Source organism: Eretmochelys imbricata, chromosome 11 (assembly GCF_965152235.1).
Source record: "Eretmochelys imbricata isolate rEreImb1 chromosome 11, rEreImb1.hap1, whole genome shotgun sequence".
Lineage (NCBI taxonomy): Eukaryota > Metazoa > Chordata > Testudines > Cheloniidae > Eretmochelys > Eretmochelys imbricata.
In genome coordinates, this window is record NC_135582.1 from 2,470,411 (window position 1) to 2,497,529 (window position 27,119).

The window sequence follows — 27,119 nt, forward strand, 5'->3', positions numbered from 1 at the left end:
CCCCAGTTGGTTCCTCCAGCACTTGCACCAGGAAATTGTCCCCTACGCTTTCCAAAAACTTCCTGGATGGTCTGGGCACCGCTGTATTGCTCTCCCAGCAGATATCAGGGTGATTGAAATCTCCCATGAGAACCAGGGCCTGCGATCTAGTAACTTCCGTGAGTTGCCGGAAGAAAGCCTCGTCCACCTCATCCCCCTGGTCCGGTGGTCTATAGCAGACTTCCACCACGACATCACCCTTGTTGCTCACACTTCTAAACTTAATCCAGAGACTCTCAGGTTTTTCTGCAGTTTCGTACCGGAGCTCTGAGCAGTCATACTGCTCTCTTACATACAATGTAACTCCCCCACCTTTTCTGCCCTGCCTGTCCTTCCGCAAGAGTTTATACCCATCCATGACAGTACTCCAGTCATGTGAGTTATCCCACCAAGTCTCTGTTATTCCCAACACATCATAATTCCTTGACTGTGCCAGGACTTCCAGTTCTCCCTGCTTGTTTCCCAGGCTTCTTGCATTTGTGTATAGGCACTTGAGATAACTTGCTGATCGTCCCTCTTTCTCACTATGAGGCAGGAGCCCTCCCCTCTCACGCGCTCCTGCTTGTGCTTCCTCCCGGTATCCCACGTCCCCACTTACCTCAGGGCTTTGGTCTCCTTCCCCCGGTGAACCTAGTTGAAAGCCCTCCTCACTAGGTTAGCCAGCCTGCTTGCAAAGATGCTCTTCCCTCTCTTCGTTAGGTGGAGCCAGTCTGTGCCCAGCACTCCTCCTCCTTGGAACACCATCCCATGGTCAAAGAATTCAAAGCCTTCTCTCTGACACCACTTGCGTAGCCATTCGTTGACTTCCACGAGTGCAGATCCAGGCAGCGTTGGGAGAGTTCACCCTTTAAAGCTCTTTCTCCATTTGTACCCGTGTTAAAGGGAGTTGGGAACTGGCTAACAGCCCGTCCTTGTGGATCTGGGAGTCGGGAGCTGGGCTGCAGCTTCTCTCCTCCTTGAGGATCGGTGCAAAAGCAAAATGTTTCCCCCTGTCACATCCCATGATGTTGTGACAAAACATCTGGCAGGTTTCACCACTTCTGCAGCCTGTGTATTTTCCTTGGCAAGTAGCAAAAGTGCTCTGTGAAAATGGGGATTTTCCGCTTAGGATGAATTCACGGAAGTTCAGGATTTTGGCCAAGGTGGGGAGCAGAGTTTCGCTTTGTATGCTGCAAAAAGTTGGGACGGCCGGAGAGACGTGATGAGGAGTTGTCCTTAACCAGTCAAACTGGTGGCTAATGAAAATGGCTGACATTTCAATACAGCCTGTCGTCTTGAAGGATCCCAAATTGCTTAGCAAGAGGAAACGCGGCTTGTTATGCTTATTTTCTCCCCATTGATAGGTGCCTGTCTCATCTTTAGAGTCTTCAGTTTGCCCTTTTTGGCGTGTTGTAATTTTTTGGCGCCCTTGCGTTTGCCCTCGGTTCCTTCCTAGAACACCTGCGTAAATGTTTTGGTCCCATGAGGCGTTGCAAGCCAAACCCAGCATTCCTCTCGGCTCCATGCACTGTGGGATAGCTACCCACGGTCCAGCACTCTGTGAGTCGATGCAAGCCGTGCTAGTGAGGATGCACTCCACCGACACAACGTGCACAGTGGGGACATGCAGAATCAAATTGCTTAAACCAGAGGCTCAATGTCAACTTAAATAAAATCGACCTAATTTTGTAGTGTAGACATTCCCTTAGAGAGTGATTAAAGCCTTGAAGCCAGAGTCTGAATAGCCCTTCAAAAATATAATTTACTAGGATAACGGGCTATACTTCACACCCATTTGAGGGTCCAATTTCTCATTGAATCTTCCTAAATTCATAGATTCGTAGATTCCAAGGCCAGACGGGACCATTGTGATCATCCAGCCTGACCTCCTGCCTAGCACAGGCCAGAGAACTTCCCCAAAATAAGCTTCTCAGTCCTTATGACCTCCTGTGACAGTGAGTTCCACAGGCTAACGACACATTGTGGGGAAAAAGTCCTTCTGTCCGTTTTGAATTTCCCAACTTCCAATTTCATCCTTGTGTTGTGAGGCAGGGAGAACAGACGCTCCCAATCTGCATTCAGACAGCCGAGGGCCTGTCGCTTTTACACAGTTGGCAACAAGACTTGTAAGTGCTTGTCACACCTCTACAGTCCCGTCGAACTGACTCACGTCATGCTGTCGAGTGACCTACTGAAGTGGGTGGGCAGGCGGGTGGGGGGGTCTCAGTCCAGCTGCTTGTAGGCCGTTGCTGACTTCACTACGGGTACTAGATGGCAGGCCCTGTAGAAAAGACAAGCCTCGATGGACCACTGGAGAGTGAACCCGTCTAAGCCAGTGGTTCCTAAACTGGGGTTTGTGAATCCCTGGGGGTTCGCGAAATGTTACACAGGGTTCTTGGGAAAAATTTCCCTAATGGCGGACGGAGCTGTCCCTAGGGACCCCAGGCAGCACGGGGCCAACAGCCCGGAGCCCCTGGACTTCCAAGAGCTAAGCAGACCAAAGCAAGCATCTCTATCACACTGAGGAGATTTAAACTTCAAGACTCCTTACAAGAAATGGAAAGGGAGGGGGACATTTTTTGCTGTTTTTAAAATTAAATAGGCAGCTCGTATTGCTTTTAAAATTATGACAAAGAACAAGTTTAAGCTTTGTGGTAACGTGCGTTGTTTGCCTGGACTGCTCAAGACCTGACTGCTTTTGTAGGAGAAACTCTCTGAGTTGGCTTCTTAAATACCTTCCTGCTGTTCCACATCTGATACCCCTTGACGAAACACAGGAGCCTTGTCTTATAACAGGCTGATTCAAAGTGATACAAGCTACAAAAGATCTTGGAAGAGTCTTGCCGTTTTAATAATGTAATAAAAATACTGTCATGATAAATAATAATTAATAATGAATAGTGTGTAATAAGCATGTCATAAAAACAAATATATTATTGTTATATTTCCAAGATCACTGCTTTTATAATTTATACTCAGGTAAAGGAGAAAATCCCTGGAAATATTCATTTTTAGGTGGGGGTTTGCGAGACTTGACATTTTAGTGAAAGGGGTTCACAGGTTGTTAATGTTTGGGAACCACTGCTCTAAGCTCAGGAGCCTCAGGGCAGGGGCAAGGGACTCTGGTGGAATGGGTTGGGGAAGCTTGAGCCCTGCCGCTTGGCCATAGTGCCCCTGTCCTGTAGATTAACAAACTTGACTCTCCCAAGTTGATGATCCAGCCCATTGCCCTGCAACACAATTCACATCCTGCTCTCCTTGGCCCCTCCTAGCTTTGAAATTTTTCCCATAAAGAACTTGTGGTCTTTAAGTGCCAAATTCCAAACAAAGCTTTTAACACGTAAAGGTAACAAGATGCAGAGGAATGTTCTCGTCCACGTGCAATCACCACCCAGGTCTCTGCCAGCCCTTAACTGGCAGAGGAAGGACGACTCCACCTGTTTGCTTATTAGGGAGGGTTAGTTTACTGGGGTGGGGAAGTCTCTGCACCCAGATTTGTGCTTCCTGATGTGTGTCTTTTTGTTGCAATGTCCTGTCAGATGCAGATTGATACATGAAAATAAAATAAAATATAAAATAGATTCCAAAGTCCTCAGGAGTTGGGATCTCAGTGTTCAAATTGCGCATCGGAACTCCTAGGGGCGGCAGCGGGGGCAGGGTTCTAGATGAGATCTCAATTTTCCCAAGGCCACCCTTGTAGGATGACTTCCGTGGGAGTTACTTGAACCCTTGGGAGAATGACTTTGGAATAGGAACGTATAAATGGGAGCTACTTATTGTTGGTCACACGATTGCTTGAGCTGCATGCGAAGGCAACTGCTCCATGCAGAGCTCGCCAGAGACCCCCTATCGGCACGTTGCCACATTCTGTGCGCACAAAGGGCGTGTTGTGTGTTGCCCAGCCAGTGATGTGTATCTGGGAGCCATGCACCATCGTGGGTTTGTGGGCGCTCACCTGGATTCTGTGCATTAGATGCACAAATGAGCAGTACAGATAACACACAAAGTGCAATCACTGTACTAAAGTGAACTGTACACTGGGGATACTAACGGACTCTGTTTGGGACTCACTGGTTTGATGAGTCCCACCTACACGTTAATGGCTATTTCATATAAGAGGACAAATTTCTATGACTTGCCTGCTCAGAGTTACTCTTTTTGATCAAATGGTAGGTGCTGGCAGTCCTGGGTTCAACCCACACCATCTCCTGATTCAAATCTCTCTAGGAACATATTTATCATGATCCCCACAGTAAATGAGTCAACACTCACATTCCTACCTTTTACTGACAATTATTTTCCATGTAGCTAAATGAAACAAAAGATCTATTACCTGGATCCCTGCAGTACTTGGCAATCAGGGCACCCAGGTGGTTTCTTTGCACACGAGCGACGCTTGTGTGCTTGTACCGATTCTGTGCACACCAGCAGGTGGCAAGCGTTAGTGAAGTTTGTGTTTCTTGTGTGTGCAGCAATGCAGACTGTACTCTCTGCACACAAACAGGTAATTTGCATTACTGTGGATCCCGCACAGTTTACTGGTGGATCCCATGGTCTGTACCCTCGGGTAGATTCTGTGCACAATCAGATTCTTGGTGCAGGACTTGTGTACTCATCCCATGCACTAATGCAAATGCACTCATCCCATGCACGAATGCAAGCCCATGCAGGACTTGTGCACAGATCCCATGCACTAATGCAGACCCTGCGTGCTTAATTGTGATGCTATACAAAAAAGACCTGGTGCACTATTTGGGATTCTGTGCACACAAGCAGATGTATGCACTAATGTGGATCCTGTGTGCTATTTGGGATCCTATCACACACAGAGATCCTATGTCCACAAGCAGATCCCACGCACTAATGTGGATCCTGTAGGCTAATTAGGATCATGCGCACGCAAGCCCATCCCATGCACTAATGCAGATCCTGTAGGCTAACTGGGATATCATGCACACAAGCCAATCCCATGCATTAATGTGGATGATAAGAACAGCCATAGTGGGTCAGACAAATGGTCCATCTAGCCAGGGGTGAAAGTAAGTCTAGGGACTTATGGGTACGGGGCTGGGAGGGGGCTGGCTCTGGCCCCCAGAAGGGGCGGGGCCTTGGGCGGAAGGGGCAGGGCTGGGGAGGTCAGAGCCAGCCCTGGTCCACCCTGTACCGGCAAGTGCCTCCTTCCGCCTCCCCCGGGTAACAGCAGCAGCCGGGGGCTCTGGCAGCGGTTTAAAGGGCCCTGGGCGGTAGCAGCGGCCAGAGACCTGGGCCCTTTAAATCGTCCCCGGAGTCCCGCCCCGCTTCCCCAGCGCTCCGGCGGCAGGGTTCTGGGGACAGGGCTCCGGCCGCCACTACCGGCCCGGGCCCTTTAAATCGCCGCCCCAGACCCACCGCTGCTACCCCAGGGCTCCGGCAGCGGGGCTGTGGCAACAATTTAAAGGGCCGGGGGCTCTAGCCCACTATCGTGTCTTCCAACAGTGGCCAGGGCAAGGTGCCCCAGAGGGAGTGAACAGAACAGGGAATCATCCAGTGATCCATCCCCTGTCACCATTCCCAGCTTCTGGCAGTCAGAAGCTAGGGACCCTCAGAGCAGGGGGTTGCCTCCCTGACCATCTTGGCTAATAACCATTGATGGACCTATCCGCCATGAATTTATCTAGTTCTTTCTGGAAACCTGTTATAATTTTGGACTTCACACCATCCCCTGGCAATGAGTTACACAGGTTGACTGTGCATTGGGTGAAGAACTACTTCCTTAGGTTTCTTTTAAGCCTGCTGCCTATTCAATCATTAGGTGACGCCTGGCTCATGTGTTTTGAGAAGGAGTAAATAACACTTCCCTATACACTTTCTCCACACCAGTCATGATTTTATAGACCTCTATCATATCCCCCCGTAGTCATCTCTTTTCCAAGCTGAAAAGTCCCACTTTTTTAAATCTCTCCTCATATGGAGAATGTTCCACCCCCCTCATCACTTTTGTTGCCCTTCTTTGCACCTTTTCCCATTCTAATATATCTTTTTGAGATGGGGTGTCAAAAACTACACTCAGCATTCAAGATGTGGGTGTCGATTTATACAGAGGCAATGTGATATACTCTGTCTTATCTATCCCTTTCCTAATGGTTCCTAACATTCTGTTCATTTTCACTGGTGCTGCACATTGAGTAGATGTTTTCAGAGAACTATCCACAACGACTCCAAGATCTCTTTCTTTATTAGTGATAACAGCTAATTTAGATTCCATCATTTTATATGTACAGTTAGGTTTACATTTTCCAATGTGCATTACTTTGCATTTATCAACACTGAACTTCATGTGCCATGTAGTTGCCTGATCACCAAGTTTTGTCAGATCCCTTTGTAACAATTCATAGTCAGTTTTGGACTTAATTATCTTAACTAAGTTTGTATCATCTGCAAATTTTGCCATCTCACTCTTTATCCCTTTTCCCAGATCATTTATGAATACGTTGAACAGCACTCCTCCCAATACAGTTCTCTGGGGGATACCAGTATTACCCTCTCTCCATTCTGAAAACTGACCATTTATTCCTTCCTACCTTTCATTTTCTGTCTTTTAACCAGTTACCGATCCATGAAAGGACCTTCCCTCTAACCTCATGACAGTTTACTTTGCTTAAGAGCCTTTGGTGAGGGACCTTCTCAAAGGCTTTCTGAACATACAAGTACACAGTATCCACTGGATCACTCTTGTCCATGTTTCTGGCCCCCACCCCTGAAAAAGATTTGAATAGACTGGATCCTGTACAAGCCCATCCCCTGCACTAATCACGCTCCGGTAGGCTAACTCAGACCCCATGCACTAATTTGGACACTGAAGGCTAAGGTGGATCCCGTGCACACCAGCCCATCCTGTGCACTAATTCGGATTGTGTAGGCTAATGTGGATCCCGTGCACTAATTCGGATCCTGTAGCTAACCAGGAGCCTGTGCATTAATTCGGATTCTGAAGGCTAACATGGACCCCGTGCACTAATTCGGATCCTGTAGCAAACTGGGAGCCTGTGCATTAATTCGGATTCTGAAGGCTAACGTGGATCCCATGCATTAATTCGGATCCGGTAGCTAACCGGGAGCCTGTGCACTAATTCGGATCCGGTAGCTAACCGGTAGCCTGTGCACTAATTCGGATCCGGTAGCTAACTGGGAGCTTGTGCACTAATTCGGATCGTGTAGGCTAACGTGGATTCCGTGCACTAATTCGGATCCTGTAGCTACCCGGGAGCCTGTGCACTAATTCGGATCGTGTAGGCTAACGTGGATCCCGTGCACTAACTCGGATCCTGTAGCTAACCGGGAGCCTGTGCACCAATTCGGATCGTGTAGGCTAATGTGGATCCCGTGCACTAATTCGGACCCTGTAGCTAACCGGGAGCCTGTGCACTAATTCGGATTGTGTAGGCTAACGTGGATCCCATGCACTAACTCGGATCCTGTAGCTAACCGGTAGCCTGTGCACTAATTCGGATCCGGTAGCTAACTGGGAGCTTGTGCACTAATTCGGATCGTGTAGGCTAACGTGGATCCCGTGCACTAATTCGGATCCTGTAGCTACCCGGGAGCCTGTGCACTAATTCGGATCGTGTAGGCTAACATGGATCCCGTGCACTAATTCGGATCCTGTAGCTACCCGGGAGCCTGTGCACTAATTCGGATCGTGTAGGCTAACGTGGATCCCGTGCACTAATTCGGACCCTGTAGCTAACCGGGAGCCTGTGCACCAATTCGGATCGTGTAAGCTAACGTGGATCCCATGCACTAATTCGGATCCTGTAGCTACCCGGGAGCCTGTGCACTAATTCGGATCGTGTAGGCTAACGTGGATCCCGTGCACTAATTCGGATCCTGTAGCTAACCGGGAGCCTGTGCACTAATTTGGATCGTGTAGGCTAACGTGGATCCCGGGAGCCTGTGCATTAATTCGGATTCTGAAGGCTAACGTGGATCCCGTGCACTAATTCGGATCCTGTAGCTAACCGAGAGCCTGTGCATTAATTCGGATTCTGAAGGCTAACGTGGATCCCATGCATTAATTCGGATCCTGTAGCTAACCGGGAGCCTGTGCACTAATTCGGATTGTGTAGGCTAACGTGGATCCCGGGAGCCTGTGCACTAATTCGGATTCTGAAGGCTAACGTGGATCCCGCGCGCACCAGCCCGACTCCCCGCACGCGCACGAGCGGCACGCCCCTACCGGCCGCAGAGCCGCGCGCACCTGCCCGCCCCCGAGCGGAAGTGACGGCGGCGGGGGCGGGGCACAGAGCGGAAGCGGCGGCGCAGGCTCGGGCGGGTCCCCGGTGCGCGCAGCGGGCTCGGCTCCCTCCCCGGCCTCGGTCCCTGAGACCCCCCGCCCGCCCCGCCGGCCCCCGGCCCCCCGCGGCCCCGCCATGATCCTGCTCGAGGTCAACAACCGCATCATCGAGGAGACGCTGGCGCTCAAGTTCGAGGGCGCGGCCGCCGGGTGAGGGGGCGGAAGCGGGGGCCGGGGGGGCCCAGAGCGGGGCCGGCGGGGCGGGGGCCGGCGGGCCGGGGGGGGCCCAGAGCGGCCCCGGGGGGCCGGAGGGGGGGACCCGGCGGCGGCCGCGGGGAGGCTCGGGCGGAGCCGGGGGCAGACACGCCGCCCGCCCGGGGTGCGGCACTTCCGCAGCCGCTGGGGCCGCACCCTCCCCGGGGGTGGGTGCCGGGCAGGCGCCGCCCCCTCCCTGGGCCCCGGGCCGAGCCCTGCCGGGCGGGGAAGGGCGGCGGCGGCGGCCCTGGGTCCGGCCCGGCGCGGGGGAACCGGCCCCTCTCGGGCCCAGCAGTGGCTCAGCTCCGCCCCCCCCCCGCTCCAGGGGCGGTTCTGGGCGGGGAGCGGGTGGGTCTCAGCCGGGCAGCCCAAATGCCACCTGCCCCCAGTGACCTGAGCAGGGGCCCCTGTGTCTGGGGCCCGGAGCCTGGCCTGGCGTCCCTCAGTCAGGACACGGGGAGATCCTGCCCGCGGGCAGCAAGGGCACCTCTGGGCCCGCTCTGCGGGTGGGGAGAAAGGGGGGTGGTTTGTACGGAAACGGTGCTCCTGGTGCGGCCCCCGGTGCGGGTGCAGTTATGCCAGCGTAAAGGTGCTTATTCAGGGATCGCTTTAGTCCCCTTCCCGCTAAAGGGGAATCCGCGAAACTGGTAGGAGCGCTTTTGTGTTGGTGTAACGGCATCCGTGCCTGGGGGTTTGTGCTGTGTTATACTGGTATTGTTAAAGCCGTGCGATGCTGGTGTGTCGACAAGGCCCTGCAAAACCAGTGTTTGCACAGAAGGCATTGGGGTTATCTCTGAAGTGTACTTCCTCTCTTAGTGGGGTGGAGTTGCCAGCCCCCATTCTGCACACTCACTGTGCATCATGCAGGAACACTGGACAGGCCCCGTGTCAGGCTTGGGGGAAGGGACCCATTCTCATGCCTCTTCCACTTCTTATCTATTACTCTAAGGTTTCTTTGAAGAGATTTGCCTTGTGTGTGCAGAATAGTGGTAACCTGTGCAAAATGAGACTTGCTTCTTCCTACTTCCCCCCAGCTTTCAGACATTGAATAGACCCTTACAAACTAACATGCTCATCTTTCATCCTTGTCCACTTGTGATAAAATAGGAATCTGAATAGCCACCTAGCTTTGATCAATCCCCGATTAGTTTCGGTAGGCTGAGCTGTAGCTCACAAAAGCTTATGCTCAAATAAGTTTTAGTCTCTAAGGTGCCACAAGTCCTCCTTTTCTTTTTGCGGATACAGACTGACACGGCTGCTACTCTGAAACCTGCCATTAGTTCTAAACAAATCACGTTTCTCCTTACAAGCGTCTAATGCAAAGAGTCTTGCCAAGACATGGCAACCACATTATACACACAGCCCTCAGCTGACCCTGTTAAAGCGCAGCTCTTGCCTGGCCTGTATAGAGCAAAATATTGTGTGTTAGAGGTTGTCTCTTGCAAAGTTTCTCATTTGTCATGAGGCTTCATACTGAGGAGCTCTTCCTGTTGGAGGAAGCTTGGAGGACATGACACTGTTTTTATCTAATAAAGCTCTTACAGTTGAGGTAGCAAAGTACTGCCTTCAGAAATTCTGGTTTCAGAGTAGCAGCCGTGTTAGACTGTATCCGCAAAAAGAACAGGAGGACTTGTGGCACCTTAGAGACTAACCAATTTATTTGAGCATAAGCAAATTCTGTTGCTTCATACCACTAAAATCACCATGTTGCTCGTTCTGTAACAGTTGCCGGCCTGCAGATTTCCATTCTACTCTGCATTGTCCATACTTCCATGCAATACCAGCTGTTTCTGGATTGGTTCTACTTATCTCAGAGACTTGGTTTGCTGATGTGGTGTCTGCCTTTACTTTATAATAATCTAAACACTGCTTTTATGTTTTTAAAAATGAGTCAAATAGGCTTTATTTCTGTATAATCTTTGACCCTTTGTCATGGTGATATAAGAGAAGAAGTTGTAACTTCTGCATTTTTTCCTAGCGCTCTTGTCCAGGCAAGCACAGGGTCAAGACAAGGATCTGAAACATGCAGGGATGTATTTTTCAAGCTGTCATATTTCTTATAAGTCATATGGAGTGGGTTTCAGTCTATGCTTTTATTAATTAGAGATCTCAAAATGTGTTCCATTATTCAAAGTCAAACCACAACTCTGGTGTGTATCCTTTTGGACAATGAATGATTGTCCACAATGATATTTTAAGACCTTTGGTGGCATTTGCTTTATGCCATTTTATCTATGATTTTTTCGGGGTACATCTTAGGAACCATTGCAGGATTGTCATGATGAGGGCAAAATCATGGGAATTCAGGAACAAATCAGGTCTGGACATCTTACTTGAAATAATCATCATTTTCCCCCTTTAGTCCAAATAACTTGAATTGAGCGAGTGTGTGGTGAGAGCGGACAGACTTGAACATACACGCTATCATAGAGGCAGTTATGTTTAATGTTTAGAACACAGGACTGGGAGTCAGGAGGCATGAGCTGTAGTTCCAGCTTTGCCACTGACTTGTTATATGACCTTCATCATGACACTTAACTTAGCTCTGTTTTCCCAGATGTAGAACAGGGATGATATCCACCTTGTGTAAAACTTTCAAAACCTCAGATAAAAGATACTTTGCACTTTTATAGAATTATATTAGAACGTCTGAAATCCAGCGTAACTCCCGTTTAAGATCAGTTTATAACATCATTGGTGTACATAGCTGGGCTGCAAGATCCCTGCTCTGAGAAATGTAGTGTGTAGAGGTGTGATCCTGCAGAATGTGAATTCCATTTACTCTCATGGAAATTAGCAATGTGATAGGCATCTTAAAAGACAGATTAATAACACTTTACAGGATAGGGCCGTATATGTTTCTTTAAAAGGAATCTTTCCTTTCCTGTGGAGGATTTAAATTCTTGCTAAGAATTTACTGATCTGGTTTCATATATTGCTGAGCTCTTCGTTCTGTCTCCCACTCGAACCATGAGAGCTGCCAAGTTGAATGAGGTTCTTGATGGTTCATTGCATCCACCCGCCAGTATGCAAGAATCCCAGAATGTCAAGTCCTGGGTGTTCTTTACAAAGAAAAACCCATGAAAGTGACGGATTGTATGATTCCTTTGGCAGCCATGACAAAAATGCAGCCATACCATCTTTAATGGTGGGTTTATAGAGCCTTTAAAGCTGTAGCCACACAATTTATTGCCCTTATTACTTCATACATGTCACTTTAACTCTTTTGTTGCGGGGCACTGCTGCATCTTCTGCAGCAGAACACTTCAGCATTTGTGCCCTGCAGTGAGAAAGCAGCCCTGGGAGTAAAAGTGGTTACTGTCAACTATTTGCATTTGTCCTCTCGCCTTTAAAATGGTTTTAGAGCTATGGGAACTCTGCAGGATGTCGTGGTTGCGAGTTTGTCTCAGGCGTGCTTCTGTTGAACAGTTTAAGTCATCTTAGTTTTATTGTCTTAAATCGTTTTAGCTGGAATTGCAGTAGAACCGGGTTGTCTGATTTGGGTAACCTATCCGTTTAGAATGTAAGCTTCTCCAGGCATGCATCAGGTCTTGAACAGCACCGAGCGCACTCTTGGTGGTTAATACAGGAATATGTGGGTGCTAGCCAGAGGACTAAACGTGTAGCCAAAGGTAGATATAAAATTGATGGCTTAGATCCCCATGCTGTCCAGGGAAGGCTTGCAATAGGTGACTGGCAAGTGGATTTTTTTAATCCTGGACTTAACATAACTATTGGTTCTCTCATGGAGTCCCACAGCAGGCAGCACTAGGCCAGCAAGGTGAATGCTTGCAGCGTGTCTGCTGCAAACCAGAAAGGAAGTGCGTCTGGGTCTGGTGCTCTGTGTGATGGAGCAAGGCTCCAGATACGTGCGGCTGCGTTTCTTTGGCTGCGCCGTGTCCCAGTACTCTTAATACACTGAACTTCTGTCGTGCCTTTCAGCCGAGGAGCTCAGAACATTTTGTGAACAAGTCTCACGCCAGGTTCATATCTCCACCTTATAAATGAGGGGAAATGCTAGGGTGGAGAGGTCATGTGGCCAAGGTCAGAGAGTGGTAGAACTAGCAATAGAATTCAGAGCACCTGACTCCCAGGCCCCTGCTCTAACCAGTAGACCATGCCTCCTTGCTTTGATCCTTCCCTAGGTGTAATGCAGGTCACTGTAAACTGTATCAGGCCTCATGAGATGCTATCTTATCCCTCTTGGGTAAACCTGTACATAGACGCCAATGATTACAAAGTGACGCTCTGTCCTTTAAGGAAGCGGTTCTCAACCGGTGGTCTGTGGCCCCCTGAGGATCCACGACCCCTTTCAGGGGGTTGGTGGGGCCCCACCGCTGGAACCCCAAATCCCAGTGAAGCCTCAAACACACCCTCCTCTCCCCACTACAGGGCTGAAGCCCCATCTCTGGCACCTTCCGGTGGGGCTGAAGCTGGGAGTGGCGCAGGGCTGAAACCCTGAGCTCCGCTTCCCTCTCTGAAGTCAGTGGCAGGGAGCTAAAACCCTAAGCTCTTTCCCACTGAAGCTGGGAGCAGTGGGGCTGAAGCCCTGAGCCCAAAGGGAGAGTTCAGGGGGCATGAGGGTGTTGCCCGCTCCCCAAACTGCTGTGCCTTACCCAGAGTGGGGCAGACCTGGGAGCAGCTCCACCCCCCACACCTCCCTCAGCTCTCACCCTCTGGCCAGATCCTAGACGGGAAGCTGGAGCCAGACAGTGAGGGGCAGCTACTCCTCTGGCTGGTGGTGCCATGGAGTGGGCAGCCGTGGCATTTGCCCATCTGCTGCTGGCACCTGGGTTTGCAGCTGTTCCTCAGTTCCCTTTGCCTGCTCCCGCAGCTGGTCAGAGTTACCCTGGTGGGGACCCGGTTCTGGGGCCAGCAGAGCCCTCGTGGAGCAGCCATTGGCACGCAGCCCCAGGCAGTGGGTGGCCCGCTGAGATGAGTTAGGAGGTGGAGGTGGCGCTCCCTCCCTGGACCCTGCTGTGTGGAGCTGGCCCGAGCCCCGCTGGCCCTTGCCCCCCCAAAATAGAAGTCAAACTACGCCTATGCCCAAGGGTCCCATCCCTGGCTGGAGCCCTGAGTCATCCCACTGCCGGGCCTTGGACTTTTATAGCATGTTGAGGGCGGCCTCAGAAAGGAAAAGGCTGAGACCCTCTGGTGTAAGTCTTTGCGATTTGAAGTAGTTTATATTTATCCTTTGAAGCTGGAGATTAGAATACCTGTGCGTTGCTCTGCCTGGACCCTCGCGGGCCTCCGCGGCTTGGTCCAGGCATTTGAATCGTGAGCCACGATCCTCTGTGCCATTACTGGCCAGGTCTGCATTTGCACGTGCTCTTGATTAATATAGAAGATTAGGACAGTTGGAACAAGCTTTATAATTATATCTTTCCTCTCTTTTTAAAAATTAATTATTGTTACATAGGGCTGCGAACGTTTGTAGGCTGAGTAATGAAGCTGAGGAACTTGGCAGTGGTCCGAGTCAGAACTGAGGAAGTGCTGTCAGATGGGGGTTTGCTGTTACGTGCCTGTTGGAAAACTGCAGATCTTCTTGAAGCTATAGTTCTGCTAGGGGTGACAAATCTGATTTGGACTTCAACATACATTAAGTGGAGTGCTTATAGATGAGCCAATGTAATAATCTTCTAGGAAAACCCAGTTGAGGTAGGCAAGAATGGTGGGAGGAAGTGGAGCAGGAAGAAATTGTACCTGCCAGAACCCTTTTTGTATTCTAAGTACAGAGCAGATGTTCCTGATGGGGGATTTAGTGAGTATTTGATTGCATGTGTGTGGTTTGGACTTGATTAATATTCACGTTGTTGGGAAATGGACAACTGCCTTTCGTAGGAACTGCAGCCATCTTAGGTTCAGGGTTCAGACAGATTTGTCAATCAGGTCTGTCTTGTATTTAGAGTTGGTAACAAAAGGGGAGCTGATAGAATTATTTTGTGGTATGGGACCTTTTTTTCTTTGTCTTTTAGGACAGGATGTAGCAAAAAGAAAAGATTGTTATATTTTTGGTGAATTTGGGTTGTAAGAAATTTGAGGTAGCAACATAGGGATAAAGAGGAGCTCATTATTCACTGTAGCAGAAGACGATGTACTGTTCGAAACCTTACGGTTGTGGAAAAACCTAGACAAGCTGACACCAGAGGGAGCTGTGTTGGGGATAAGTGAACTCCAGTTCAGTGCCAAATTGAGTAAACCTGATTTTGAGGAATATGGTTCCACAATTTTAAGAGCTTCAGCGGGCAATGCATGTATACAGGCACAGGAAGGGAAAGCTGATGGTGGAAGAGCAGGATGCAGAGAAAGAAGGTCTTGGGTGGATGATGTGGTATTCTCCATGGATCAAAAGGACTATTCATCCACAAAGAAATGAGCAGAGGGTTGTAGGGACTGGGCTACCATGGTTGCAAACCTCCAGTAATGGAGATTCCACATAAGAAGAATAAGGTTTCACAGTGCAGGCCACTTGGATATATACAAACCAATATGCAAACAGAGGTTGCAGTGATACTGTAGGTACTATACTGCTAGCTCTTGTAGTTGTGAATTTAAAGGAATCCCTTACTTAAGCAGTGTGATGTATTTAAATGTAAAAAGAAAAAGAGGACTTGTGGCACCTTAGAGACTAACAAATTTATTAGCGCATAAGCTTTTGTGAGCTACAGCTCACTTCATCGGATGCATGCAGTGGAAAATATAGTGGGGAGATCTATATACACAGAGAACTTGAAACAATGGGTGTTACCATACAGACTGTAACAAGAGTGATCAGGAAAGGTGAGTTATTGGGGCTGGGGGGTGAGAACCTTTTGTAGTGATAATCAAGGTGGGCCATTTCCAGCAGTTGACAAGAACTGTAGAAGGGGAAATAAACAAGGTGAAATAGTTTTACTTTGTGTAATGACACATCCACTCCCAGTCTTTATTCAAGCCTAAGTTAATTGTATCCAGTCCGCTCTCCTGCTGGTAATAGCTCACCTTTCCTGATCACTCTTGTTACAGTCTGTATGGTAACACCCATTGTTTCATGTTCTCTGTGTATATAAAATCTCCCCACTATATTTTCCACTGAATGCATCCGATGAAGTGAACTGTAACTCACAAAAGCTTATGCTCTAATAAATTTGTTAGTCTCTAAGGTGCCACAAGTACTCCTTTTCTTTTTATGGATACAGACTAACACGGCTGCTACTCTGAAACCTGTCATTTAAATGTAAGAATCTAAAAGGAGCTTTTATAATGGATTTTGCCAGCAATCTGCAGGATAAATGCCGTGTGCACCTCATCATCTGTTGACTAGGACTAGTGATCCCAGCTACTTCACCTGTTGTATTTGGAGCCCATTTTAAACCGATAGTGTTGTGTGGGAGCACTTCCATTCCAATACTCTGTTTCCAGTTGCTTGTACATTTCTGAAACTTTTAGATGTGGGGCTGAAATTTTTTTAGGCTTGATCTCTTTAAGTTGAAATCTGGCAGGGAAACTCGTTGAGAAATGCCTGTGAGTATTTCTTTTTCTACAGCCGTTTAAGACGAGGTGCAAAGTAAATGGGTAGGGGCTCTACTCCCTTAAGCAAAGTCTTTGCCTTGTTCACTGCACATATTGTGTATAACATACTTTCCTGGACTCTGGTCCAGCACGCACAAGAGTAGCATAGAGTAGCAGGAGACGTTACGCTTACAGGTGAGGTTCTAGAAAATGCTATTTCTCTGAGCGTGGCAGATGGTGTGTGATCATGTAATTAGAAACGGCTGTATTACCTGCGCGTGAGAGGGCAGAGTTAAGGGTGCACAAGCAACCTTAACTTGTGTATTTCCTGACTCTAGGGTGTTTAACTGTACCACCTTAAAGTTCCCTACCTGGGACTTTTGCTGAAATATTTCTAGTCCGCACTATCTTTTAAATTTGAGTGAATGTGATGCTCACAAAAACAAACTGATGCACCCTGCATTCCTTTCCCCCATGCCTTATTACTGCTCTATCCCTCTGCATTACTCCCCATCAAAGAATACCCTAGTCATGGCTGTGGGGTCAACAAAATACTTTGGGGGAGGTGCTGTGCACATTATTCACGATATTTTGCTCCTGGCCACGAGGACCCCTTTGCTATTATGTTCATGGACCCCCCTTGAGGAGCACCACCCTGCCAGTCACCTTACATTGTGTGGTGAGTTGATACGCACCAGTGGAAGTTCTGTTAATCTGCTGTGGGCTGATACCCAGGAGCAGAGATTAATTTGATGTGATTTGGGAACTGCTCCCTACTCCAGAGCAAAAGTTATAATATAGAAGCAACTTCCCAAGACCCAGCTGGGAGCAGAGATTAGCGAGAGAGATCAGCAAGTAATAGCAATTTTTAAACTAAAAGATCTGCCCCAAGGCCACTTACATCACTTCTTCCAATTGCTGGGTTATGTTTGCTGCTGCAGCAGTGCAAGAGATTGAGACTCTCCAGTTTTGTAGTGAAGGAGGCTATTGCCTTTCACAGCTGTTAACTTACAGAAAGTAGTGATGTCTCATCTTCCTGCCAGTGCTAATACCAGTAAGGGCTGGATGGGCCCACCAAATCCACTTGCCCATAGGCCTTAGCCGCAGGATAAGTGCCTCTCCTGCCCCAGCAAAGCAATTATATGAGTTACACTCAGCCCTAATGTTAATGCCTTTCATTGCATCAGTCTTGCTGTATGTCTGTGCTGAATTTGGCACACCTTGCTGCATTCCTGGGTCTCCACAGCAGTGTCTGAAATGGAGCTGTCTGCAAACAGAGCAGATGGCAGGACAAAGCAGTGGCTTTTATCGTGCAAAAAACCCATTAACGTTGTTCGGTTCTGAAACAAGGTGATGAAGACACATCACAAGCCGCTGCTCTCCCTCCAGCCTCTGTGTAATTTCCCTGATATGCCAAGGTGTGCCTGGCATCTGCCAGTGTTGTTGCCTACAGTGAGCAAGATTCGACAAAAGGTCAAACATCTAGAGTGGGGTAGCCAGGTTGTGACCACGCACAATCTGAAAGACATGTCTGTGTAGATACCAGTTTGATTTATTTGCTGAATTGGGCCTTTTGCGTCATTCCTTTGATACATCTGGGTGAGGATGAAAGCCAAACACCTTCACTTAAGATTTCTTTGGTCCTAATATTTTAAGCAGTGTTTTTCCTAATATTATTTGCACCCATCCAGTAGTGGCTACTAGATTCTCTTTTTAAAATAAGCAGACATATACCACAAAAAGGGTAAACTGTCAATCCCCAAATTGTATGCAGTGTTGTTGTAGCTACGTTGGTCCCAGGATATTGGAGAGACAAGGTGGGGGGAGTTAATCTTTTATTGGGCCTACTTCTGTTGTCTAGAGCTCTGTGTAAGCTCGAAAGCTTATCTCTCTGACCAGCGGAAGTTGTTTCAATAAGAGATACCAGCTCCCCCACCTCATCTCTCTAATCTCCAAATCGTTTACCCTGTTTGTCCTCTAGAATTCCCTGCCCATACCTTACTGCTACCTTTGTATTTCTTCCCATCAGAGAATGCCATGTTAGTGGCTATGGTTTCAACAACACCTCTCAGGATGCAGAGACAGCAGGCAAACCGCTTATCATGGATCATAGCAAGTTCATCCTTCATAAGCACTCAGTTCCATCAGAGTAGTTAGTGCCAGTTAACTCCAGCACCTGGAGAAATGCAACCTTTCAGGGCATTGTTGTTAAGCTTTTAAGCTTAGAGCATATAAAGGTAAAGTGAAATATTTTAAACGTCTGTATTTGTTTGGAATCCTAAATTACAAACAGAATGCCTGGATACAGTTTAAATTTATATGATGCGAAACACGTTTAAAAAGCTTCCTGTTCTATTCATCTACCAGGATCCAAGCTCAGAGGAAGGGTCTTTCTGCTAACACCTAAAGTTCTGTACGGGCTGCAGTTCCCTACCATGCTTTACATGATTATGATGATGTCCATGCTTACAGGGGGACCACTGACTCCGGAACTGTCATCTTGGGAGGCTAAAAATAAATACATTTTGGTTTTAAAATGCATTTCTTAGTAATGTTAAGTCTACTCATGCATTGTTAATTGCTTAGGATCTCAGACTCCGATGGAGAATTCCGGTATCTATTAATAGGCTATGAATAATGTCATACTAAAATGGCAAGATTGTTTTCAAAAGCTGGGTATAGCGGTTGAGGTAAAATCATTGCTCACAGTGAGAGTGATGGGGAGATGGCAAAGTACAGAACTCTTGTCAGTAACATCTTTCCTAATTGAATAGTATTAGGGAGTTATACAGTTGGGGCTTTCAGAAAAAGCCACTTCTCCTAATCAGAAATGTGGCCATGTTGCTTTTTAAAACAAGTAAACCAATGTTTCTGTACAATTTTTAAGGGGGCTGTGATTTGATTTTTGACATCTGATGTTTCCTATTCCTTAGGAACAAACCAGAGGCAGTAGAAGTAACGTTTGCAGGTATGGTTCACAAAATTTTTATCTCCTTTAAAAAATTCAAGCTTGTCTGGCCTGATGATCGCAGTGTTTGGTGTGCTCGAATTCACCTAGCACCATATGGAGAGATTTGTTTCATCGACTAATCTGTGCCTTTACGTGTATGTGCCACACGGTATATTTAGTAGGCGTTCCTCTTGACGGAATAATTTAAAGAAGTGTGCTTGGAATTCGTTAGGCTCTTTTCTCCATCCATCCTCCTCACCTGATGCACTAGCCGGTGACAATGAATTAAATGGTCACAGCACTTATAAAGTGAATGAACTAAATGGCTTTAACTTGTTTACCCTCTGTGCCAGGATGTTTCATGCCCACAATGGCATGTGTAATGAGGTATGTAGCACCCATCTGGATACAGCAGATAGGAGTCTGATTTAGGATGATAGGCACTCAAATGGCCAAGATAAACTGAAAGCCTGTTCCCTGTAGCTTAGTCTCCAATGAGATGGGATTTGATTTGAAAACTACATAGCAAGTATTCATCATGCAGTTCAGATTTTCGATTCCAATTACCAGTTAGAGTTTTACTGCTCTGTGGAGAAACCCACCTTAAACAGAGCTTTTAAATTAAACAAAACAGAGGCCGTACAGTCCATTCTACCTTCTGAACCAAAGCGGGGAGCCTAGAAAGAAAACTGCCCAGGGAGACCGCTGCTGTACTACCTGCGTTCTGCTTGAGCACTTCCTGCTGCTCTTCTGGCTTTCGAATTCTCCACTGTCAGATATTTGTAGCCCACATGGTGCAAAGTGTGTCAGACGTGTGGATGCCAATGGCAACCCTCAAGCCAAGTGGAGAGACAAAAGTTAACTGCCTGAGAGAGCTTTTCGTCTCAATACGCTTGTATGGATTAAGGATGTGGCAAATTTGTCGGTGACAGTTGAAACAAGACTGGGGTAAACTTTAACTTGGGATACAAAATTGTCAAAGATCATTATAGTCTTTGTTACTAATCTCCAGTATTCCTCCATAAAGTTAGCACTCTTTCCGTCATTACAGGCTACTGTGCTTGTGGGCCCAGTAATATGGGAGATCTTTATACCATACAGTTCCTATTTTGAAAAACTTTTACATTATGCAATGCTTTGGAACTAAGAAATTACATGAGTTCCTAACCTCCCTCTCCTCTGCTTCCTTCCAAGATTTCGATGGAGTCCTTTATCATATTTCCAACCCCAATGGAGACAAGACAAAAGTGATGATCAGTATTTCTCTGAAATTCTACAAAGAGCTACAGGAGCATGGTGCAGATGAGGTGAGTGGCCACATTTCCGATTTTCCCTTTCTTCCTGGGATTCTAGGCCCTGATCACACACTTTCTGTTGTGCATACTTGACTACCATGAGGGGTCCCACTGACTACAATGGATCAAGATCCTACCGAGGCCCTGTGGATAAGAAAAGTGAAAAATTGCACCACGTAATAGACACCGTGTTACTCCCATCGCCAACACAGAGTGGGCGCAATTCTGGAAGAACAGCCTAAATTCTGTTCCAATCGATATCTAATAAGTTCCAGTTACAGAGCCTTTGATCCTGATGAAAGCATGAGAGGTAGAAGAGCACAGCTGATTTTTCAGATTCCCCTAATGGTGTGTAGGGCAACAGAAGTTAGAAATACCCTCTTGTAAACTCACTTGCTAAGGAAGTCACGGTGTGAATAAATATGGAATCCCACAGTGCTGCTTTTCTCATTCTAACCACACTTTAAAGCAAATGAAAGGCTGCCTTTAACATGCACACGCCTTTATCTGCAGGCTGCACAGCCTCGTTCCGCTTTTGTAGCAGGTTTAGTTCCTGTTCAACTCTGCTTATGCTGCAGAGAGCCATTTATGGTAGAAAGAAAAGGCCTTTATGAACATCTGTGCATTGTGGTTGGATCTTGAAGCAGGAAGTATGAGTCAGTTCCTGAATTAGTTTTCAAATCTCCTCATGTTACCTAATGGGGTTCATGCCGTGTGTCTCAGCAGAGAGACATGCAGCACTTTACCTTTGGGTGTCTTTTGTTGGTTTTTCCTGTGAAATTAGGGGGAAATTTCTTATAACTCTTGGAGTTACTTACACATGACTGGAAAGTGTCTCAAACCTAGAGAATTCCAACATGGGGAGAGTTTGAACAGTCAAACAGTGTTTGAATAAGTACAAGTGATTTGATTATCTTGTTACGGCCTTCTGTTGACATTGTTCATGAATACTAAGTTTGCTTAGCCATGGGATGCAGTGGGAACTTACTGGGAGCCAGAGGACCATGCTTAACCAGTATGTAAAGGAGCAGGCTGACGCTGCCCTTCCCTTCAATACAGAAGGTACAGCCTGTGGAAACTACAGGTTCCCAGAAGCCTTGTCTGCATTTAACTTTTTATGCAAATCTCCCATCAGTGCAATCCACTAGTGATCACAACACTGGCAGCACTAGTGTAGACCAACTGCTAGCATTTTTACCCCATGTGGCTTAGAGCCACTCTGAGCCAGGGCTACGCTTTCAGTGGTAAATATGCCAGACAAGCATTCTGACAATTGCATTACCACACTGGTGAGAGATTTTCACATAAAGTTCAGTGTAGACGCAGCTGGAGCATCATGTTCCATCTTCACCCAAGTAGCTATGTGGGATCTGTGGTCTCTGTGGGCCGCGCTTCCAGGTGGAAGGTTAGGGCCTCATTTCTGGCTCCCCCAATATAGAAAAGGAGTACTTGTGGCACCTTAGAGACTAACCAATTTATTTGAGCATAAGCTTTCGTGAGCTACAGCTCACTTCATCGGATGTATACTGTGGAAACTGCAGAAGACATTATATACACAGAGACCATGAAACAATACCTCCTCCCACCCCACTCTCCTGCTGGTAATACCTTATCTAAAGTGATCACTCTCCTTACAATGTGTATGATAATCAAGTTGGGCCATTTCCAGCACAAATCCAGGTTTGTCTTCTGCAGTTTCCACAGTATGCATCCGATGAAGTGAGCTGTAGCTCACGAAAGCTTATGCTCAAATAAATTGGTTAGTCTCTAAGGTGCCACAAGTACTCCTTTTCTTTTTGCGAATACAGACTAACACGGCTGTTACTCTGAATCCCCCAATATAGATTCTCAGTGTATTTCTTCATTAGAGGGAGAATTAAAATATTTTTAAAATACAAATATCCATGTTGGATTCCAAATCGCTAACTAAATCCATCACGTGCTTGTACTTGGAAATGACAATTCCATTTTAAAATAAAATCATTTAAATTAATTTGTCTTTTGCACTGTGGAGAAGAGAAGATTTTGTGTCCCCTGCTGCAACTGATGGTCTCGCCAGCACCCTCGATGGCATGAGGAGTGCAGAATGGCCCTTCCCACCACAGCTTAAATATCTGTGTTGTCGTCAGCTATTGCTAGAGAGATGCTGATCACTGGATGTGGGTGTTGGCAGGAAAAATCCCTTAATTCTTGATGCAAAGTCCGTTAGCAGACGGGGTCAGCTAAATGTCTGTTGTCTCCTGTCATGCAGAATCAGGGCCCCGTGCAGCAGGTGGCATAACGGGACCAACTTCTGCAGCAAGCACCCCTAAATTCAGCTGCAGATTAATTTATTCTGTTGCTATGAAATGCTTCTTGTTCCCAGCTCCCTCACAGACACACAGCTACAACTCAAAGGTGAAAATAGTCATCGATGTGAAATTCAGCACCAATTACTTTTGAAGATAGATTCTTTCGCTATGCTGTCTAGGTGGCTCAGCTCCTGGGATGTTATCCAAGCTGCTTGGCACAGAACCTCCCTCCTCTAGCCCCATATGTGCCAGAGAATAGGGGCAAGGAAGGATTGGCTTGTAGCTGGCTTCAGTGGGTAATCTTCCCTCGGTGCTGCACTGTTCTTTAGCGTTTACACTTCTGGTGCTCTCCTTCCTCTCTGGTTGCCCAGCTCCTGCTGCCTGACCTATGGAACAGTGGAGGGATCATGCATTATAATCAGTTCCCCCTGTGGGGAGCTGTAGGGCAAGGTGTGGGTGCAGGCCGGTCCCAACAGGGCAGGGAGATAGAAAACAAAAACAAAATGGTGAATTTTGCACCTTGGAATCATGGCATCCCCAAAGCCCAACTTGAGATGAAAGAGGCAGTTCACATCTTTTAGAGCTATTGTCTGCAGAGAGCCAGGCAGGTGTTACTGAATTGATTTACGCTTGGTTCAGGTTTTCAAGATTGTCTCTGCCACTGTAAAGACTAGACCTTTTTAAAAATGAAAGTTTTGATTGTGGACAGCAGTTCCGCACCAGAGTTCATGGCTGAGGAACCATAGTCTATGTGGGGGGCCTGTCCAGAGTATAGGTGGAAGCTAGTTCTGTAAAACATGGAAGCCTGAGACTAATTTCCAGTGAGGCCAGCGACAGGGTTGTTGAGGATCTAGCCTGCAAAAGCCCATAATTTGGGGTTCTGGCTGAAGACCAGACGTGGCCTAAACCAGTGTCCAGAAAGCTGAGGCAAAACCTTTGAAAAAAGGGAGAAGGTATTAGTGGGGGGGAAAGTGGGATGTGCTGCGAAGGAAAGACTGACACTGCTGATGTTTTGTCTGTTTCCTAGTTATTGAAGAGAGTGTATGGAAACTTCTTGGTAAATCCAGAAGCAGGTAAGCCTGAATATAATTGCGTTTTTTTTAAATGTGTGCAGACGGCAAAGGTGGCTCTCGTGCTGCTTTATAAATGAGGTTCAGATGAGCACTGCGCTTCGACACCGTTGGGCTCTTAGTACAACTGAAAGGCATTTAAAACAAACAAAAAAAATCAAGGTGGGCTGGGTACAGCAGGGCAGCGTTTGTCTGCAGCACGGACCATAATTCTTGATTCCACCCCTGAGAACGCCTCCGTTCCTTACAATAGGGATTTTTGTTCTGTGTGATGAGACTGACAAGCATTTAATGAGATTCAGAAAACCATGGTTACTTGCAACAACCTCTCTTCCTACTCACACATTACAAAATTTAGGAGCAGGAACTACTGAGCCATTGCTTCTGCCTTTGAGATGGGGAAAGAAAGCTTAATCTTACCATGGCCTCGCTCTGAGTTCAGTTAGATGGCCGCTCCCTCCTCTGAGTTAGAAAGTGTCACGCTGACATTAGTGTGGTCCCACACCCTTTAGGGCTTCGGAAGGGGTGAGAAGGAGACAACCTACAAGCTAATGTGGAAGGGTTTGCACAGTAGGATTTTGCCTCTGCAAGTGTCTAACGTCTCTTATTTAAGAAAGATTATAAATGGTTAAAGGTGGGTTAACCTCCCTCTCCAGGTTACAATGTCTCTTTGCTATATGACCTGGAGAACCTTCCTGCAGCCAAGGATTCCATTGTGCACCAAGCTGGCATGCTGAAGCGGAATTGCTTTGCCTCTGTCTTCGAGAAGTATTTCAAATGCCAGGAAGAGGGGAAGGATGGGGAGAAGAGAGCTGTCATCCATTACAGGGACGATGAGACGATGTAAGCATGCAGAGTGCATCCCCTGTCCTGCCGCTCCCACAGTGTTCATCAGCACAGGAAAGTTGTCAGGCAGTGTTTAAATCTGCTCCAGGTCTTTGTGTTCAAACGTGTAGGAAGTCCTGTGGTAAGCTGCGAAGTCCCCAGTGTTTTATGCGTTGGCTTGCTTATCCTTCAGCCTGTCAGTGGTGTGTAGCTAAGACAACGCTTGTCCATCTGACTGACAGAGGTTTAATACCCAATGACCTGTTAGTGACATCACCTTTTACTGTGGGGGACAATGGAGTTCAACTCTCGAATGCTGTGCCTGGTTCCCTGTGGAATGCTCAAGTTTCCAGGCCAAGAGGGGATTTGATATATTCCAGCAGCTGTCCCTGAGTATGGCCAGTATTTCTTGCAGTTACTACAGCTCGCTGCATGGAGCCCATCTTGTGACTTATCACAAGAATATGCTGACACAGATCACCTGGTGGCTGTGCCTCATTCATCTGGGTTGTATGTGGCAGCAGCAAACTGGTTTGCAAGCTGTGCGTGTTCCAGATGTGAAGTTTTAAGCCTGTCCTCACAGTGGCTTGGTTTTCCTCCAGGTACGTTGAATCAAAGAAGGACCGCGTTACGGTTGTGTTCAGCACAGTATTTAAGGATGACGATGACGTGGTGATTGGAAAGGTGTTCATGCAGGTATGGAACCTGAAGGACATTGAGTTGTTTATAGATGTTTATAAATGGCATAATCCAGAAATATACCCACTTCTTCTCAAAGTAGAATCACTGAACAAGTAGACTCTGAACTGAAGTGGCATCACTGGTGGCTTAATGCATTTAAATGCTTCACAGCAGTGTATTCTGTGCGGGACAGAACTCTACTGGATGGCCGTACCACATTAATGAGCTTAGACAGTTTCTCTTCTCGTCTGGTCTGTCATGTTGGTGTCTTTAACTATTGAATTCCTTGCTGGCTTAACACAGTTGATCATATTACATATTGAATCTATTTCCCTAAGTTAAGTATCCTCACACCTTCTTGTCAACTCTCTAAATGGGCCATCTTGATTATCACAACAAAAGTTTTTTTTCTCCTGATGATAATAGCTCATCTTAGCTAGTTAGCCTCTCACAGTTCATATGGCAACTTCCAACTTACCTGTATGTGTATATATATATCTTCTTACTATATGTTCCATTCTACGCATCCGATGAAGTGGGCTGTAGCCCACGAAAGCTTAGCTCTAATAAATTTGTTAGTCTCTAACGTGCCACAAGTCCTCCTGTTCTTTTTACATATTTACGTAATTCCTTTAATCAAAGAATACTTCAGCATACACACGATTCCATTGAAATGCAGCCACCCATGGTGTAGGTTTCAGCAGTAGCCAGCTAGAAGTCAGCACGGTAGGGGAAGGTTGAATTTTGGCAAAGGACACCAGAGCAAACCTTTGTTAGTATGGGAAATGCCCTGGTGTCACTTTGTACCTGTATAGTAGACAGGACCATCCAAAAATGCATTATCTCTAAGCTGGTCCAGATCACAGTGCGGGGCTGGATATAAGGGCAGGCTACCACCTGGGGTGCTGGGGACGGGGAGAGGGGCTGTATTTGTTAGCGACAAAAGGGAAAATAGAACTTTTGAAGTAAAATGTTTCAGGTATTCTATTATGTGGATTCGTTTTTTCACTAACCTCCTAGAATGTTCTGGGCCTTTGTAGAATCTCGTGGAACATTCCAGACATTCTGAGAACTACATTTTCCTTGAATCTCCTAGAATGTTGTCAGCCATGCCCTCGCGGGTATATACGGGGCGGGGTGTTGCCAGTCATTCAGTGAGATACAAGAACAAAGTGAAGTGAGAGCCCAGTTGCGATATTGTGAACTTTGTTTTATTGTGTAATTCTGAAAGCATAGAGGAAATGAATTTTTTTCTTTGCTTGTATATGGCATGAATAAATACAGATTTACAGATCATAGCATGCAAATTTATTGTCTTGTATGACAAGGATAAATCATGCATGCAAGTCATGCATCAAAGGCGTGAAATGGGCTACAAATGCAATAAAAATAAGGTATTGAAAAGTTTAATAGATGGGGGTGGGAGGGGTGTGCTGAAGATGCTCCTTGCCTGGGCCAGTCCTGCCTTAGTGTTATGCTGCATTCAGGAATCAGGCTGTTTCCTTCTTTGTTCCAAGAATGAATCCTATTAGAGCATATAGCTTCTCTCGATGAAAGAATTGCTCAAGGAAATGTTATAGCCAACACAGTTGATACTAACAGCAAGGGGGAAGAAATACAAGCCAACATGAGAAGAGAATGGGTTAAAGAATATTTAGATAAGTCCGATGTATTCAAGTTGGCAGGGCTTGATGAAATTAATTCTAGGGTACTTCAGGAACTAGTTGAAGCAATCTCAGACCCATTAGCAATTATCTTTGAGAACTCCTGGAGGACCGATGAGGCTAGAGGACTGGAAAAGGGCAAACAAAATACCTATCTGTAAAAAGGGGAACAAAGAAGATCTGGGGAGTTATAGACCAGTCAGCCGAACTTTGATATCTGGAAAGATACTGGAACAACTTATTAATAAAGTTGTAAGTACATAGAGTTTAATAGGGTTATAAGGACTAGCCAGCATGGATTTGTCAA

The 27,119-nt window shown here is 46.8% G+C and overlaps 1 protein-coding gene across 2 annotated transcripts in view; it reads left to right on the forward strand.

Annotated features, from left to right (window-relative positions):
• The first annotated feature begins 8,350 nt into the window (after positions 1-8,350).
• The window catches only part of ARPC2 (actin related protein 2/3 complex subunit 2), a 33,920-nt gene continuing 15,151 nt past the window's right edge, over positions 8,351-27,119 (forward strand). The window contains exons 1-6 of one of the 2 annotated variants that reach the window (XM_077829430.1): positions 8,351-8,500; positions 18,970-19,004; positions 20,181-20,293; positions 23,600-23,645; positions 24,299-24,485; positions 25,070-25,163. In XM_077829430.1, the coding sequence (XP_077685556.1) occupies positions 8,427-8,500; positions 18,970-19,004; positions 20,181-20,293; positions 23,600-23,645; positions 24,299-24,485; positions 25,070-25,163 (549 nt within the window). In that variant the 5' untranslated portion in view covers positions 8,351-8,426. The remainder of the gene's footprint in view (positions 8,501-18,969; positions 19,005-20,180; positions 20,294-23,599; positions 23,646-24,298; positions 24,486-25,069; positions 25,164-27,119) is intronic. The other variant, XM_077829431.1, reaches the window with a different exon arrangement.